The 15464-nt window shown below is 41.9% G+C and overlaps 1 protein-coding gene across 3 annotated transcripts in view; it reads right to left on the bottom strand.

The window, feature by feature from the left end:
• Positions 1-4251: 4251 nt before the first annotated feature.
• Positions 4252-15464, bottom strand: part of veph1 (ventricular zone expressed PH domain-containing 1) — a 105349-nt gene continuing 94136 nt past the window's right edge. For all 3 annotated transcript variants that reach the window (XM_088346354.1, XM_088346357.1, XM_088346356.1), the window contains 3 exons: positions 13683-13819; positions 5746-5799; positions 4252-5674 (listed from right to left, as the gene is read on the bottom strand). In XM_088346354.1, coding sequence (XP_088202480.1) covers positions 5492-5674; positions 5746-5799; positions 13683-13819 — 374 coding nt within the window. In that variant the 3' untranslated portion in view covers positions 4252-5491. The remainder of the gene's footprint in view (positions 5675-5745; positions 5800-13682; positions 13820-15464) is intronic.

Below are 15464 nucleotides of genomic sequence, written 5' to 3'. Positions count from 1 at the left end.
TTTCTAGTTTTGACAGTTTTATTGTTGTTGTTTTTGTGATCAAACAACTGTCTTTTTTGAGCACCTTGCAGTGTTTTCAGCTTTGTGCGTTTTAGTTCATCGCAAAATCACAACACAAACTACATATATATGAAATCGTGGAGTGTTCAAGTTCCTTAAATACGTCGGAAATGAGGTGGACTCAAATGGGCAGCATTGAGCACAAATATTTATAAACAAAAATCGAAAATGTGCACAGAAATAATTTGAAATATGAATTATCAAAGAACATAAACCAAATCAATTTAGCATTCTTTTACATGCATCACTCAGAAAATAAATCACCATGGCAAAAACACTGATTAACCTTGTGAATGATCTCAAAGTGCTGAAGGAGATTTGAAATCATGAAAGAGAAAAATCATCTATGTACGGGTGGGCAAAGTACGGACCGCGGACACATGCAGGCTGTCAGATTTTTTTCATCAGGACCACCAAACAAGAATGTTAAAAATATAACGATAACATGTATAAAAATGGAAAAATAAGAAAACTACTCATGAAAATGTTTTGATTTGGTGCCACCCTTGTCCCCAGTATCCCCAAAATTCAAATAGCTAGCTCCTTTTCTGTACTTGCTATTTTTTTAGTGTACCATAAAATTTGACTATAAGCCGCAACTTTTTTTCCCAAGCATTTACCCTGCGACTGTGAAAGAATTCATCACTATTAAAGTCGGATGCTGAGATTATAATTCATGCGTTTGTTACCTCCCGGCTGTAATGCGCTACTCTCCGGTCTCCCGAAGTCCAAAATAAAGAGCCTTCAGCTGGTACAAAATACTGCAGCAAGGCTTTTAACTAAGACAAGGAGGTTGGATCACATTACCCCAATTTTAGCTAAGCTGCATTGACTCCCTGTTAGCTTAAGATGTGATTTTAAGGTTCTGTTGGTAATATACAAAATCAGGCATGAACTTGCTCCCTCATATCTTTCAGATTTAATTTCCTGCTATGTTCCAGTCCGGAGCCTTTGCTCTGAAAATGCTGGTCTACTCGTGATCCCAAGAGCCAAGAAGAAATCCTCAGGTTCGAGAGCGTTCTCCATTCGGGCCCCGGTGCTGTGGAATGCTCTTCCCCCTGAGATTCGATCTGAAACCTCATTGGAAATGTTTAAATCTAAGCTTAAAACACACTTCTATTCTATAGCATAAGAATAACCTATATATTATGTTGACAATATCTGTGTATTATTTGCCCTCATGTAGGTTTTAGATCAGGGGATGGTGTCATAATAGTCTGTGGTTTGCAATAATCTGTGGTCTGTGCAGCCCTTTGAGACTTTGTGATTAAGGGCTATACAAATAAACATGACTTGACTAAAGTTATCATGTTTAAAGCACGTCACTTTTACTCAGCAGTCTGATTGAAACAAGAGGTTGTCTCTTTGCTTTAACAGAAATGATCATGTGTAAAGCATATTATATTCACTCACACGGTCAGATGTTCAGTTAAAACAAGACGTTGTCTGTTTACTTTAGCGAAAATGATACTATGCTCACCGTCCGCGTCTGCAAACTCTGTAAAACTCCATTGTGACGTATTTTTGCTTGCTCTGCAATAAAAGGCTTACGAGGGGGAGAGCACTTTGGCAGTTTTGGTAAGTGCGCACTTGAGTGGGTTGCTCTGCTGCCCATTGCGAGTGACAAAGACAATCTTGGTTGTTCTGAATTCACTAATTACAGTCCTCAGGCTTGTCACAGTTGTTTTGAAGTAACTTCTCTGACAGCGGCTTATGCAACGATGCGGGCAATTTGTGCATTTGATGCACTCGATACAAGAGTTAGACAGGTGGAATATATGTGAGGACGAAGACCCCAATTTCATGTAACTTTGTGCTTTGTTCATGAATATACCCTCATCATGGAAATGTGTCATCAAAAGGGTAGGGCTAACTACCGTAAATTCCGGACTATAGAGCGCACCTGATTATAAGCCATACCCGCCACTTTTTAGGTGAATTGCCATTTTTGTACTTACACAAGCCGCACCCTTATATAAGCCGCATGCGCCCGCATCAAAACATGTGACATGATCAGTTTTAATGCAAACCAGACTGTAGGTTCCGCGATTGCAACTAAGTAGATTGTACACAATCCTAAAACCACAGTTGACATCATGAATGGTAAATGATACCCGTAATTAACGTATGATGCAGACTTGTCCGGGTCCTGTTGAAAGTAATCCAAGGAAAAAAATGTATATTTCCAAAGTTAAGGGTGGGAAAAATATATATCCACTATTGTCCGCTGCGACAAAAAACCGGTAACTCAGTTTTACCCCACCTCCCATCAGCCCGCGTTTGCTCCGCCCCTTCTTTTTGATTGGCCTGTAGAAAACATAACAGAACAAGTCTCTAAAATAAATACATTACAAAAATATACAGTTGCAAATACATATTATACAAGGTTATACATATTTACAAAGAAAAACGGTATACTGAGAGAGTTTTCAAGGCTTTAATAATAATAATATAACTTTCATCCCAAATCGTGCCTGTGAAATGTACCAACGCGCTTGTAGGATCACGCTCGCAATGCATCAAGCGTGCCTGTTAAAAAAAAGCATCCCGCGTTTGTGAATTTAACGGTAGATCGTCCTCAAGTTCCTCCACATAACTATCGCCATCAAAGGCGTCTTCCTCATTATCGGAAAGAACTTCTGTAATTCGGACAATTTGAAAGTAAACTAAGAGGATGCAGTCTTTCTTGGCGCTCATATTCTACTGGTCTTAATCTTACCTTTTATACTCTAGCACCGCTGGTGGCCGTTAGAAAAATTACATAAATTGGCCGCTTCTCTGAATAAGCCGCAGGGCTGAACATTTGGGAATAAAGTAGTTGCTTATAGTCCAGAATTTACGGTACTATATTGGGAATCATTTTACAATTCGGTTTATTTGTAAACAGAAATTATGTGGCGAAACAAGCAGATTACAAGAAGCAATATCCAACGAAGCAGAAATATGTAAGGCTGATTCCTATTTATCTGTTGGCATTATCATGAGTTTTGGAGTAAATACTTTACACGGGTGAATTCTAAGGATTGTCCGTGATGTAACACATTCATAGAAGTTGAAGACAGCCAGTGGACATAATGATAAGTTACCTTAGCTTTGGTTTTCAGGTATCTTGTTTCAGACTGATCGTGATGTCACTCTGGTGAGTATATTTTGAATCCCAAGAGTTTAAACTTTCTAATGATATGTGGCTTGAAATAATTCAGTGACCGTATAACACGTATTTTTTTATCAAAAGTCCAAGTTAAGGGGTTAAGGTACCGTATATTACTAAAACTCTGTGCCGTTTTTCTTTGTAAATATCTCATGTTTAAATAGGGGCACATGCAGCTTATAATCAGGTGCAGTTTATGCAGGTAGAAAGTGTTTTTTTCTGTAAAAATGTACTGGGTGCTGTCAGGTTCTGGACGGTTGCCATGGCGCCCAGCTGGCACCGCCCCTTGACACCGGCTGACTCGCATTTTCTGATTACTCCTGTGGGTACTTAAACGTGTCCTTTTGAACTGCGCGGGGCCAGATCGTTGTTGAAAACTTGTTTATGCATGGTTATACTTGTTGGACTTTGATGCACTTCGGTGTAACATTCTGAGAGATTCTTGCAAGTTCTGTTTAATTCTGGAAATGCCTAGTTTGTAGTTTTGCCTGTGTTTGACCCGTTTTGTTTTTTGGTCTGGTCTGTTTGTTTTGGACAACTTTTCTTTCTCAATTAAAGTGTGAGGACGTCTACACAAATGAGTTCCTACTTCCTGCTTCCCGTTCCGATTCATGACAGGTGCAGCTTGTAATCAGGTATTTATTTTATTTATTTAAATATCATTTCAATTAGGGCAGCACGGCGGAGCAGTGGTTAGCGCATGTGCGGCACAGTTCATGTCTTGGGAACCTCCTGCGTGGGTTTTAATTCAGCTCCAGACTTCCTGTGCGGAGTTTGTATGTTCTCCCCGTGCTTGCGTGGGTTTCCTCCGGGCACTCCGGTTTCCTCCCACATTCCAAAAACATGCATTTCAGGTGAATTGGCCGGTCCAAATTGTCCCTAGGTGTGAATGAGCGAGTGAGTTGTCTGTCCCCGTGTGCCCTGCGATTGGCTGGCAACCAGTTCAGAGTGTTCCCTGCCCACTGCCCGATGATTGCTGGGATGGGCTCCAGCACCCCCGCGACCCTACTGAGGATAAGCGGTGCAGCTGATGAGATGAGATGAGATCATTTCAATTTAATGGAAAAATATCTTCTGAGCATACTGTACTTCATTTTGAGTTTATCAATGCATATAATTAAATGTAGTCCTATGAAAAGAGACCTAATTTATGACTTTGGTTTTGAAACGTTTAGAATTAAAGCAACGTCATTAAAATGGTTTATTTAAGGACATTTAGTTTTAAATGTCTGCATGTTTGTTCATTCATAAATGCACATTGTCACTACAATTCTAAATAGGCTTATGGTAAAAAGACTAACCTTCATTATTTTGTCATTTTTAATGTTTGACTGAATGGAACATGCAGATAATCCAAAAAATGATACTTTCACTGTTAAATGGTCAATCACACACACAGTAAGCCTACACAGCTGCTAATCTGTACATCTGTTTGTTTGTTTTGTTTTTTTTGCACTACTGGCAGTTCTCTTATACCTAGCCACTCCTTTGCACATCTGTTCTCCTCTGCACTATCGTACTCCAGTGTTATTGTTATTGTATAGTGACTTGTTTACCTGACTGCCAATTTTGCACATCTGGTTAGCTGCTCCTCTTGCACTCTTTGCACTACTGTATAACACTATACATAGCTATAATTATTTAGTATATTATTAGTACTTCAATACTCTAACTCAGTACAACATTTTATTTATCTGTACATTCAAGGAAACTGTGCGGGACACGTGTACAAGAATGACAATAAAGTATATCTGAATCTGAATTATATTTTCCTCTCATGTATTGCCGAAGTATCGGTTACGAGACTGTATCGGTAGGGACTCAGAAAGACCCCTGATTTAGCAAGTACCATTAAACACTACCACAGTGCAGAGGTGTCATCTCAAAGGCAATTGTTCTGGTGAACTTACCGCAATGTTTTCTGACCTAACTGCTATGAAATGGACCCGTAGAGCATGAGAATAGGCGCCCAGACTCCCCCCCCCAAAAAATCCAGACAGCGATTGTGAAAGAAAAGCAACCTAAACCTCTGTAAAGACCCTCGTAGGAATTCCCTACATGTTTTTTGAAGGTAATGTGAGCTTCCCCTTTGGAAAAGATGAGAGGACATTTGCAAAATTATGATTTTCTTACAGGAATGTGAAACAGAATAAGAAACCAAAACCACAAAAAGGCAGGTTTAGTCTACATCAGGGCTAGCCACCAAAATAACACTGTTTGCTCCAACTTTCTAAATATAGCAAGTTTTGAAAATGTCAGCCGCAGGAGACGATGATCATCTCACAGGTAGGTGGTTGCCTCCCGGTTCTGACGCTCCCTGGCCTGAGCTACTGCCACGTTGATGCACTGCAGCCACTCCTCGGCGTGCTTCTCGTCGCTGGCCTTCAGCACGTACGTCTTGCTGTCCGTGAAGATCTCGAAGGCCCGAGGGAGGCCTCGGTCACGACGTTTCTTTGCCACGACCTGGCAGAAGGAAGCAGTTAGGCAGAAGCCTACTAGAGTCAAACCGACCAAGATAGGAAGCCAACGTTTACCTTGACGCTTTGCACTTTGTTAAGCTCGATGGGAATGTCGTCCAGATCGTCCTTCTGCAAGGGTTATCGTGAAAAATATCATTAAATAAGTCAGTGCTACCAAATACTATGAATATTCCTTAGTTCAATACGCAAGTGTATAAAAAATTAAATCTAAAATTGTCCTCTTAAAGGCTATTACCGGGAAAAAATGTCTTGTATCGTTTCTCAAATAAGTTTAGGGTAGGGCCAATATTCCCTCTAATTTTCCACGGGTCTGAGCGTTCACACAAAGTCGGTGAGCAACGCTTGAAACAACAGTGAGCAACCATAATCCCAAGTGTGGCAAGATAATTACATTTTGCTGAGTTTCCGGCAATGCAAAATTATTTTTCTCTTTTGAATGAATTGACTCATGTACTATTGCAAAGGTTGTACGGCCTACAAATGTCGTTTGTTCTTACAATTCTTTCACAAGATATCCATTTCTTTTTATTTCCTGATATATTTTGTCGCATAATATTAACATTTTTGGGGGCTTATTTAGTCGGTTGTAAGATGCAGAACTGTACTTAATCGCATTTTTTTTAGTGGAAGTACAATATTGGCAACAAGATTCACTTGATATAATTGGAAATTATTTGAATGCAACACAAACTTTTTCTTATTTTTTCCGTGTTTTTTTCTACTTTTTTAAAAATTCCTTTAAAAAAATCTCATTGTGTTTATTTTTTCCGAGCTGTTATTTTTTTCTTTTTGTTCTCTATTTACTTTTTTTCCTACATTTCTTTCTTTTCTTTTTTTCTGTCTCTTTTATAAAATTTTCCGTCTTTTTTTCTCTTCCTTTTGTTTCTTTTTTTCTCAGCTTTTCACTACTTTTTCATTTTGGTATTATTTTCTTTTTTTTTCTATTCCCCCCTTCCTTTATGTCATTTTGTGCATAATTTTACATAATATTTGGTCATGTAGGGATTAAAGAAGCAAAAACAACCTGAAGAGCCGTTAAGGACCCAAAAGAGCCGGTTCCTTTTAGTGAGCCGAGCCAAAGAAGCCGTTTCTCGACAAACTCTACTAACTTTACTAAACTTCGTTCGACTTCAAAATACCACATTTAGGACACAACGTCAGGGGAACCCGTCTGTTTTTACCTTCATGCACTGTAACTTTGACTTAAGTCGCTTCTTAATTAGTCATTTTGAGCCCTCATTTTTGTGCGCTGGCTAGATTTTCTTGTGCGCTGAGAATATGCGAGCAGTGCGCAATTGTGCACGCGCGCGGCTTAGAGGGAACACTGGGTAGGGCTCAAATTGTTTACAACAGCCACCTGCCTGGCCTGTGACTTTGCTCCTAAAAGGCAGAACTATTTTAACATAGGGGACATAGGAGAAAGTGGAAAGCAAGCGCAGGAGATATGCTCCGGAGTTTTGCATTGCAGATAAGTTCTCTAGGCAGGGGTTCAAGCCTGGGAGCCACGACTTCGTGTCACAATATAAAATGTTTCCGAGAGCAAGGAGACAACCTGTACCCGTGTTTCTTACAACTCAATACCAGTGAGAGAGTGGCAACCTATACAGTCCCACCCAAGAACTCATACCAGCGGATCTTACTTCTCATCTCATAGTTGTGTAGTTACACCCCTTGTTGAAATGTAATATTTATTTTACGCATTTTTACAGCACATAAAAAGTCTTTATTTACTGTTTTTTTCCAACCAAAGAAACCATATTAAAACAAAAATATATTTCCCTCGCCCATCTTTTTGATTTGGAAAATGTCACGAACCAGGAATGGAGACAGGACCCAGTAGCGTTTGTTTTCTCAGTTTTTATTAATAAAGAAGGAAAGCAGGGCTTGCTTCCACAATCGATGGCTGACGGACAAGATGAGCGGGCGGTGCGGAAGTGGGACTTCCGTGTCTAGCGAGGAGGATCGAAGACAGGCGGGAATTACGAGTCGCCGGCCGGGACTGGAGAGCAAAGGCGGTGTCAAGTTCGAAAACGAGGTCAGTAACAGGAGGCAGGCAGGTAACGGGGCAAAACAGGTCAGGTAACAGGCAGGCAAAACGGGGCGAAGTCAGGTCCGGAAACAGGTTGGCAACGAAGACTAAAAAAGCCCGGGAGCCACGGCTCTTCGGGTTGTAATATTATGCGACAAAATATATCAGGTAATAAAAAGAAATGAATATCTTGTGAAAGAATTGTAAGAACAAACGACGTTTGTAGGCCGTACAACCTTTGCAATAGTACATAAGTCAATTCATTCAAAAGAGAAAAATAATTTTGCATTGCCGGAAACTCAGCAAAATGTGACTTGATGTCAAGTTTTGGACATGTTTGATAATTAATTATCTTGCCACACTTATGATTATGGTGGCTCACAGTTGTTTCAAGCGTTGCTCACCGACTATGTGTGATCGCTCAGACCTGTGGAAAATTAGAGGGAACATTGGTTCTCGGTCCCATTATTTGGCCCCAAGCCTTGACAGTCAAGACCAGAACAGAGACAGGACCCACTTGCGTTACGTTTCTCTCAGTTTTATTGGAAGAAAGGAAAGGGTTGCACCCACGATCCGGTGATTGCTGGGCGCAGGAAGCAGGTCGCTCTGAACGAGGAAGTGGGACTTCCGTGGCGAGCAATGGCAGTGTCGGGAACGGAAAAAAACGGGTTAGTAGTCGGGACAGGAGAGCAAAAACGTGGTCGGGGTCGGAAACGACTTGTATGCCAGGAGAGTAGATGTGATCAGGATCAAAGACGGGTCGAAGCCGGGGGACAGACAGGATCAAAAAAACGGTTGGAGTCAGGGTCGAAAAAAAGGCTTGCTTAGTGTAAACTGAGGTTTGCAGACGGACTGACAACAGGTGACAGAAAGGAGTGGGTTTAAATAGGGACAGGGAGCCAATCAGAGTCCGAGGCAGTTGGCGCCAAAGGAGCGGGTACAGGTGCATAACATCGTGACATTGACAACAAATCCTGAATGGCTTTATCTAGCAGTGTCATGCATATGTCTAAAGATACCTAAGATTTTCCACAAATAACATAGAAAATACATAGTTAATTTGCTGTACATTTTTGGATTGGGCAACAATTGTTTATTTGTATGTCTCCAGGTCCTACATTCGTGCCAATTTCCATACCTCTTCGAAGAACGTGCCAGGCTTCTATCATGTTTAGCTACATCAAAAGGCGGGCAGCACGGCGGCGCAGTGGTTAGCGTGTGTGCGGCACAGTTCTAAGGTCTTGGGAACCTCCTGTGTGGGTTCGAATCCAGCTACCAGACTCCCCGTGCTTGCGTGGGTTTCCTCCCACATTCCAAAGACATGCATTTAAGGTGGATTGGCCGGTCCAAATTGTCCCTAGGTGTGAATGAGCGAGCGAGTGAGTTGTCTGTCCCTGTGTGCCCTGCGATTGGCTGGCAACCAGTTCAGGGTGTCCCCTGCCCACTGCCCGATGATTGCTGGGATGGGCTCCAGCACCCCCGCGACCCTACTGTGGATAAGCGGTGCAGCTAATGAGATGAGATGAGATGACATCAAAAGGCCCCGTGGATATGTTGTTCCCCCCATATACAGTGGAACCTCAGTTTTCGAACGCCTCTCAGTTCGAACAAATCGGTGTTCGACCAAAAATTTTGAGAAATTCTTGCTTCGCTGTTCGGTCAAAAATTCGGAGTTCGAACGCCGGTAATGCGTGAGTGCGTACGCTAGAGTGCGATGCTGAGCGGCGTACGGGTGTAAATGGTGTAGATTGCCCCCACCCCTCGTGACCAACTGTTATCACGTGTGCACTTGCCTGTTTTTGCTTTCGCTTTTAATATCGATGAACGGAGTGTTTTAGCCCCTAACTATGCCTCCGAAGAAGGTCGGTGCAAGCAGGACAGGTGAAAAGATAAAAGTTATTCGTACAACTATTGCCTTTAAGAAAGACATAATAGCTAAATATGAAAGAGGTGTGCGAGTTTCCGATCTTGCTAGGGGAAATACAGCATGCGCCTTCTGCTGACCACCACAAAGGTAAGAAATCCTATTCATTATTCTTTTTTTTTTACACGTTCGTGTTAGTGTAATCTTTCGTAAGGAAGATTGCGATAACGCTATAAACTGAGCCCAAAATTCAGGGTGTTGGAACGGAGCCCCCTTTCCAATAAAGCGCTAGCCACTTGTGGTGTTAAATGAGTTGTAAACGACCTGATTTTTTATTTTTACACGTTCATGTTAGCGTAATCTTTCGTACGCAAGATTACGATACCGCGAATGTACGTTTAGCCTTGGTTAGCTTCATGTTTACGTTAAACATTCATGGTAAACATTCAAGGTGTTGGAACGGATTAAAACGATTTACATTATTTTTAATGGGAAAAACGATTTCGGTGATTGAACAAATCGGTTCTCGAACAGGGTTCTGGAACGGATTATGGTCGAGAACCGAGGTTCCACTGTAGTAGAAAATTTACTTCAAAATAACTAAATGTTCCGGATGAGTTGTTAAATCCGGTGGGTTTATTGTTGAGTCCCCCCAAAACCAAATTAATAAGAAAAATAACAGATCTTCAAGACAGCAAAGTGATCCGCCAATACATTTATAGACACAGACGCACAACAGAACTGGTGCCAGCACATGGACTCGCACACAAAGTGATTAAATGGACTGAATGTTGAAACGTGCTGTTTTAAAGCGCCTCAAGGGCCGTAAACAAGGTTGCAAAATCCTTGTAAAACTGTCTGGAACTGTCACGGGTGCAGAACGTGCGTCGGCTTTTCTCGGGAAAGCCCGAGTGACGTGGCGCTAACCGCATAACTAGCTAGCCAGTGTGTTTGTTGACCGGTGTCGTTGTGGCCACACTCGCGGTTTTGTTGCTGTTTACCATCACGTTTTTTATTCACTATTGACTTCATGGAACATACAGTGATTCATCAACTGACTCATTGGTCGGAACATTTGAGATGGTAGAACCGACCATGTGCAAACTACGGCCTGTGGGCTTTTAAATCCGTTACGATAAACCGAAATAATTCCTATAAAACCTATTCTTACATTTTTCATTTTGCTACAATACCAAAATTTTACCACAAGATGGCCACTCAAATCACATTGAACTTTGTTGGAAGTACACCATCCGCTAGTCCACAGGTGTCAAACAGGCGGCCCGCGGGCCAGATCAAGCCCGCTAAGGGATTGAATCCGGCCCGCGAGATAACACTCAGAGAAGCGCAAGAGAAAAACAAGGTGCAGGTTGAAATATGTCAACTTGATGTTGCCAAAGCCAGGTGCCTGTCACAAAGACACTGTACTTGTATTTATCTCTCTCTCTCGCTCTCTGTCTCTCTCTCTCTCTCTCTCTCTCTTTCTTTTCCACCCCTTTTCTCCCACTCTGTCTGTCTCTTTCACTCTCTGTGTCTCTCTTTTTGTCTTCCTTTGTTGCTCTTTGTCTCTTTCTCTCTATGTGTCTTTTAACCTCTTTTGCTCTGACTTCCTTTTTTCCTTTTCTCTCTTTTCTCTTATTCTCTCCATACCCTTCGCGCTTTCTTTTCTCTTTTCTCTCCTTCTGTCTTTCTATTTTTCTTTGGATTTCTTTTCTCCTCTCCCTTTTTTTTCCCGCTCTCTCACGACTTTTTATCTTTTGTTTCTCACGCTCTCCCACTCTCTCTCTTTTTCTTCCTTTGTCCCACCCTCTCTCCTCCTCCCTCCCTTTCTCTTCTTTCTTTATCTCTCTTTTTCTTTCTCTTTAATCTACGAGTCCGGCCCCCGACAGAATGTTTGTTCTATTGTGTGGCCCCCGACTTAAAATGAGTTTGACACCCCTGCGCTAGTCTGTAGAGTGAGGCTACCAAATAATAATAATAATATTAATACATTGTATTTCAAAGCACCTTTCAGGACACCCAAGGTCCCTGTACACATGAGTAGGACAAAACAAAAAAGCAAGAGAAAAACAATAGTAAAACAAGTAATAAATAGCAAACAAAACATATTAGAGTTAAAAGAGGCGGTATGTGAGGCAGTTGGTCAAGAGAAGGCAAGTCTGAAGAGGTGAGTTTTGAGTCCGGATTTGAAAGTGGACAGGGTCACAGAATTTCAGAGGTAAGGGGGCAATGAGTTCCAGAGCTTGGGGGCAGAGTGGCTGAAAGCTCTGCTCCCTATGTAGCTGAGGTGGGCAGGGGTATCGTGAGATGGAGGGAGGAAGATGATCTGAGGGTGCGTGATGGCATGGCAGTGTGAAGGAGGTCAGAGAGGTAGGAAGGAGCAAGGTTTTGTAATTGATTCTATGGTAGATTGGGAGCCAGTGGAGTTGCTGAAGGACAGGGGTGATGTGAGAGGGGGTTTTGGTGGTCGGCAAATTTTATATTTTTACATAACGTGAGCTTCAACTAAGTGGACCTGACATAGTTGTTCACATTCTTGCTGCTGCGGGTACCCTCAAAGAGGAAAAACATTGTGAAATACTGGGAAAAAATAGCAGAAGAAAATGGTGTGCTCTGGTCAATTTGATTTTCCGTAGCTTGTATTTTCTTTGCCTGCTTTTTCACACTTGTTTTTGGTGAAATGAAGTGATCTGAAATGATCTGCATTTACATAGCGCTTTTCAAGTCAATGACTTCCCAAAGCACTTTACATTGTGCTTCACATTTCCCAATAGCGACCGTAATCTGTGCAGCCATGTAAGGCGCTAACCTGCTTATTGGGGGTAATTGGGGGTTCAATGTCTTACCCAAGGACACTTCGACATGTAACACGGACAAGCCGGGATTCGAACTGGGATCCCTTAATCCTAAAACGATCGCTCTACCTCCTGAGCTACTGCCGTCACCTACAGTGACATGGGAGGTCGCTGGTTCGCGCCTCGGCCGAGTCATACCTAAGACTTATTACATTGGTAAAAAATGGCGGCGCCCTCTGTTGGCTGCGGCTGCATCGGCTCGCTACAACGGGTCAGGTGTATCGACATTTCGTTCTGTGTACATTGTTACAAAGAATGACAATACAAAGGAAATTATTATTATTATTATTATTTAATGGTCAAATACTACACACTGTTCCTTTAATTAATATATTAAAGCATTTGCTGGGTTTGTCTTTTTTATGGATTAATCTGGGCAGCACGGCGGCGCAGTGGTTAGCGCATTCGCGGCACAGTTCTGAGGTCATGAGATCGAACCCTCCTGTGTGGAGTTTGCATGTTCTCGCGTGCTTGCGTGGGTTTCCTCCGGGCACTCCGGTTTCCTCCCACATTCCAAAAAACATGCATGTCAGGTTGATTGGCCGGTCAAAAATTGTCCTTAGGTGTGAACGAGCGAGTGAGTTGTCTGTTTCTGTGTGCCCTGCGACTGGCTGGCAACCAGTTCAGGGTGTCCCCTGCCCACTGCCCGAAGATAGCTGGGATGGGCTCCAGATAATGGATGGATGGATATTGAGAAGCTTAAGTCTTGAAATAACCAAAATCTTGGGTATTACTTTTGACATTTTCTTCAGCATTTAGTCTGTATAATATTGTTATTTTTGACAGTGTTAAACTTATTTTGTATGCTAAAAACCATCACTTGAAACATGACCGGTCCAGTCCATTATTTAAAAATGGCAACAGTGCGATGCTCAGATTGAGCAAGCTCCCAGTTGACAATCCATTGCAGCTTTGTGGTCCATAAATTTCGACATTAATGGGGAAAACGTGTTACTTGGATGCATATTTTCCCTTCGATAAACACAACTTGCAACTTGGTCACGCTTATATGATCTGCTTCATGTTAGGCTGTTAAAAAAATGACTCATACTGTTGAATCATCACACCTTGGCCTAGGGGATCCCCCAAGGACTAAGTCCCAAGGCCAAGACCTGCTCCGGTTGACTCGAGCAGGTTCTCCGCTGGGACATTCGAGCTGACTTTCCACTATTGCATGTACTTTGGTACTGATTACCATGACACTGAACGGTGTGTGTAAGTGTTATTTTCATCCCGCACATACCGATTTGCCCCTCCGGAAGAGCAGCTGGTTTCCCGCCAGGGTGAAGTAGCGAGTTTTCCAACGCTTGATGAACCTCCAGCGGACCTGCTTCTCCTTTAGCTTGCCTTCGATGAGAGGCTGGCCGTCCTGATTCACACCTGCGGGCACAGCAAAATAAACAGTTCAGTTCATAAACATCCATAGTATAGACGTTGCCCTACTGACTAATGAGATCGTTCGTAAGTTGCTTCAGTGCTATATTTTGTATGTTAAGTATGTTTAAGGCTTGTATAAGTAACATGTATTGTTTTGTACTAGAAAAAAACATTTCATAAAATAATATACTCTATAGATGAATAAAGTCGAGTTTAACTTACTTTTTGGAGATGCGCTTCAAGAGTTCCTCCTCCATGTTAGAGGGTAACCGGAAAAAAGTGATCGAACCATTTTCTCAACCGCATCAATCTTTCTTATCCACTTTTGTTTCAAAAGAAACGGCTCGCCTCTTTACACATTACACCAACCATATTGAACGAATGCACGAGATATTAAACAATTTAAATGTCAAAGTTCTTAGCGTGCTGGAGATAGTGTCAGCATAGAATGTGAGGTGTGCATGAATTATGTCAATAGGGCGACAAATGTCGCGAGAGTTGGTGCGAGAGTGTAGGGAAGCGCGAGAGTTTAGTTTTAGAGAGAGTTCGGTGTGTTTGGGTGTCTGGGCAATTGGATTGGCCATGGTCCAAACATTTTTGGTTGTGTTTTTTGCTACTTTTTCCGTTTTTATATTTTCTTTGTTTTTGTATGTGTGTCTTGCTGTTGGTCACCCCTCTCGAGAGATATGACCAGGGTAGATAGATAGATAGATAGATTTACCCCACGTCATACGAGAATTTCACTTAATGGCCCCTACCTCATTACAGATTAATGTGATATCCCGGGGGTCTACTGTACTAATCATCATGTTCTGTTTAAGTGGTCAGTAAATACAGTGGCATGTACTTGGAGACTACCCATCTTCCGAAAAGGACAGAGATGGGCATCCATCCGCACTGGTGACTAATTTACTGTCTTCAATTAAGCTAACGAGCATGTTTTGGGGATGTGGGAGGAACACACCCAAGCGTGGGCAGGGTGGTTGCAAAGAAAATGTATCGCCTTATGCAAGTTTGGATTTTAATCAATGAAAGTTAAAGGAGAATGTTTCCTTCGACTTTTACATTCAGAATAGGGATTAAATGAGGCAATCCAAAAATCGAAATCATTATTGTACGGAATATTCAATTTTATTGACAAAAATGTAGTGTAGAAAAAATATCGTAAAATAAGTAAGATATCAATTTTCTTGAGTCATTTTTTTTGTGATGAAATAACAAGTATTTTTTATCTTTTAAAATATTTTTTAAATCAAAATTTTATCAGGGCCAGAACGGAAACAGGACCAAATTGCGTTATGTTTTACATAAGGAAAAGAGGAAGGACTGCGCCCACGATCCGGTGCTTGCTAGGCGTAGCTCAGGAGGTAGAGCGCTCGTCTTGGTATCGAATCGCAGGTTCGATTCCCGGCTCCTCCGTGTCGAAGTGTCCTTGGGCAAGACACTGAACCCCTAATGCCCCCAATAAGCAGGTCGGCGCCTTGCATGGCTGCAGAGCCGCTATTGGTGTGTTAGTGTGTGTGTGAATGTGAAGTGTGAAGCAGATTGTAAAGCGCTTTGGGAGGTCTTCATTGACTTGAAAAGCGCTATGTAAATGCAGACCATTTACCATTTAAATTCGAACTGAAAAATAAACTAGAAAAATTTT

This window comes from Urocampus carinirostris, chromosome 10 (genome assembly GCF_059441175.1).
Source record: "Urocampus carinirostris isolate Australia breed hairy pipefish chromosome 10, RoL_Ucar_1.0, whole genome shotgun sequence".
Taxonomy (NCBI): domain Eukaryota; kingdom Metazoa; phylum Chordata; class Actinopteri; order Syngnathiformes; family Syngnathidae; genus Urocampus; species Urocampus carinirostris.
The sequence above is the reverse complement of the archived record's forward strand: the minus strand, read 5'-3'. Positions and strand labels throughout refer to the sequence as shown.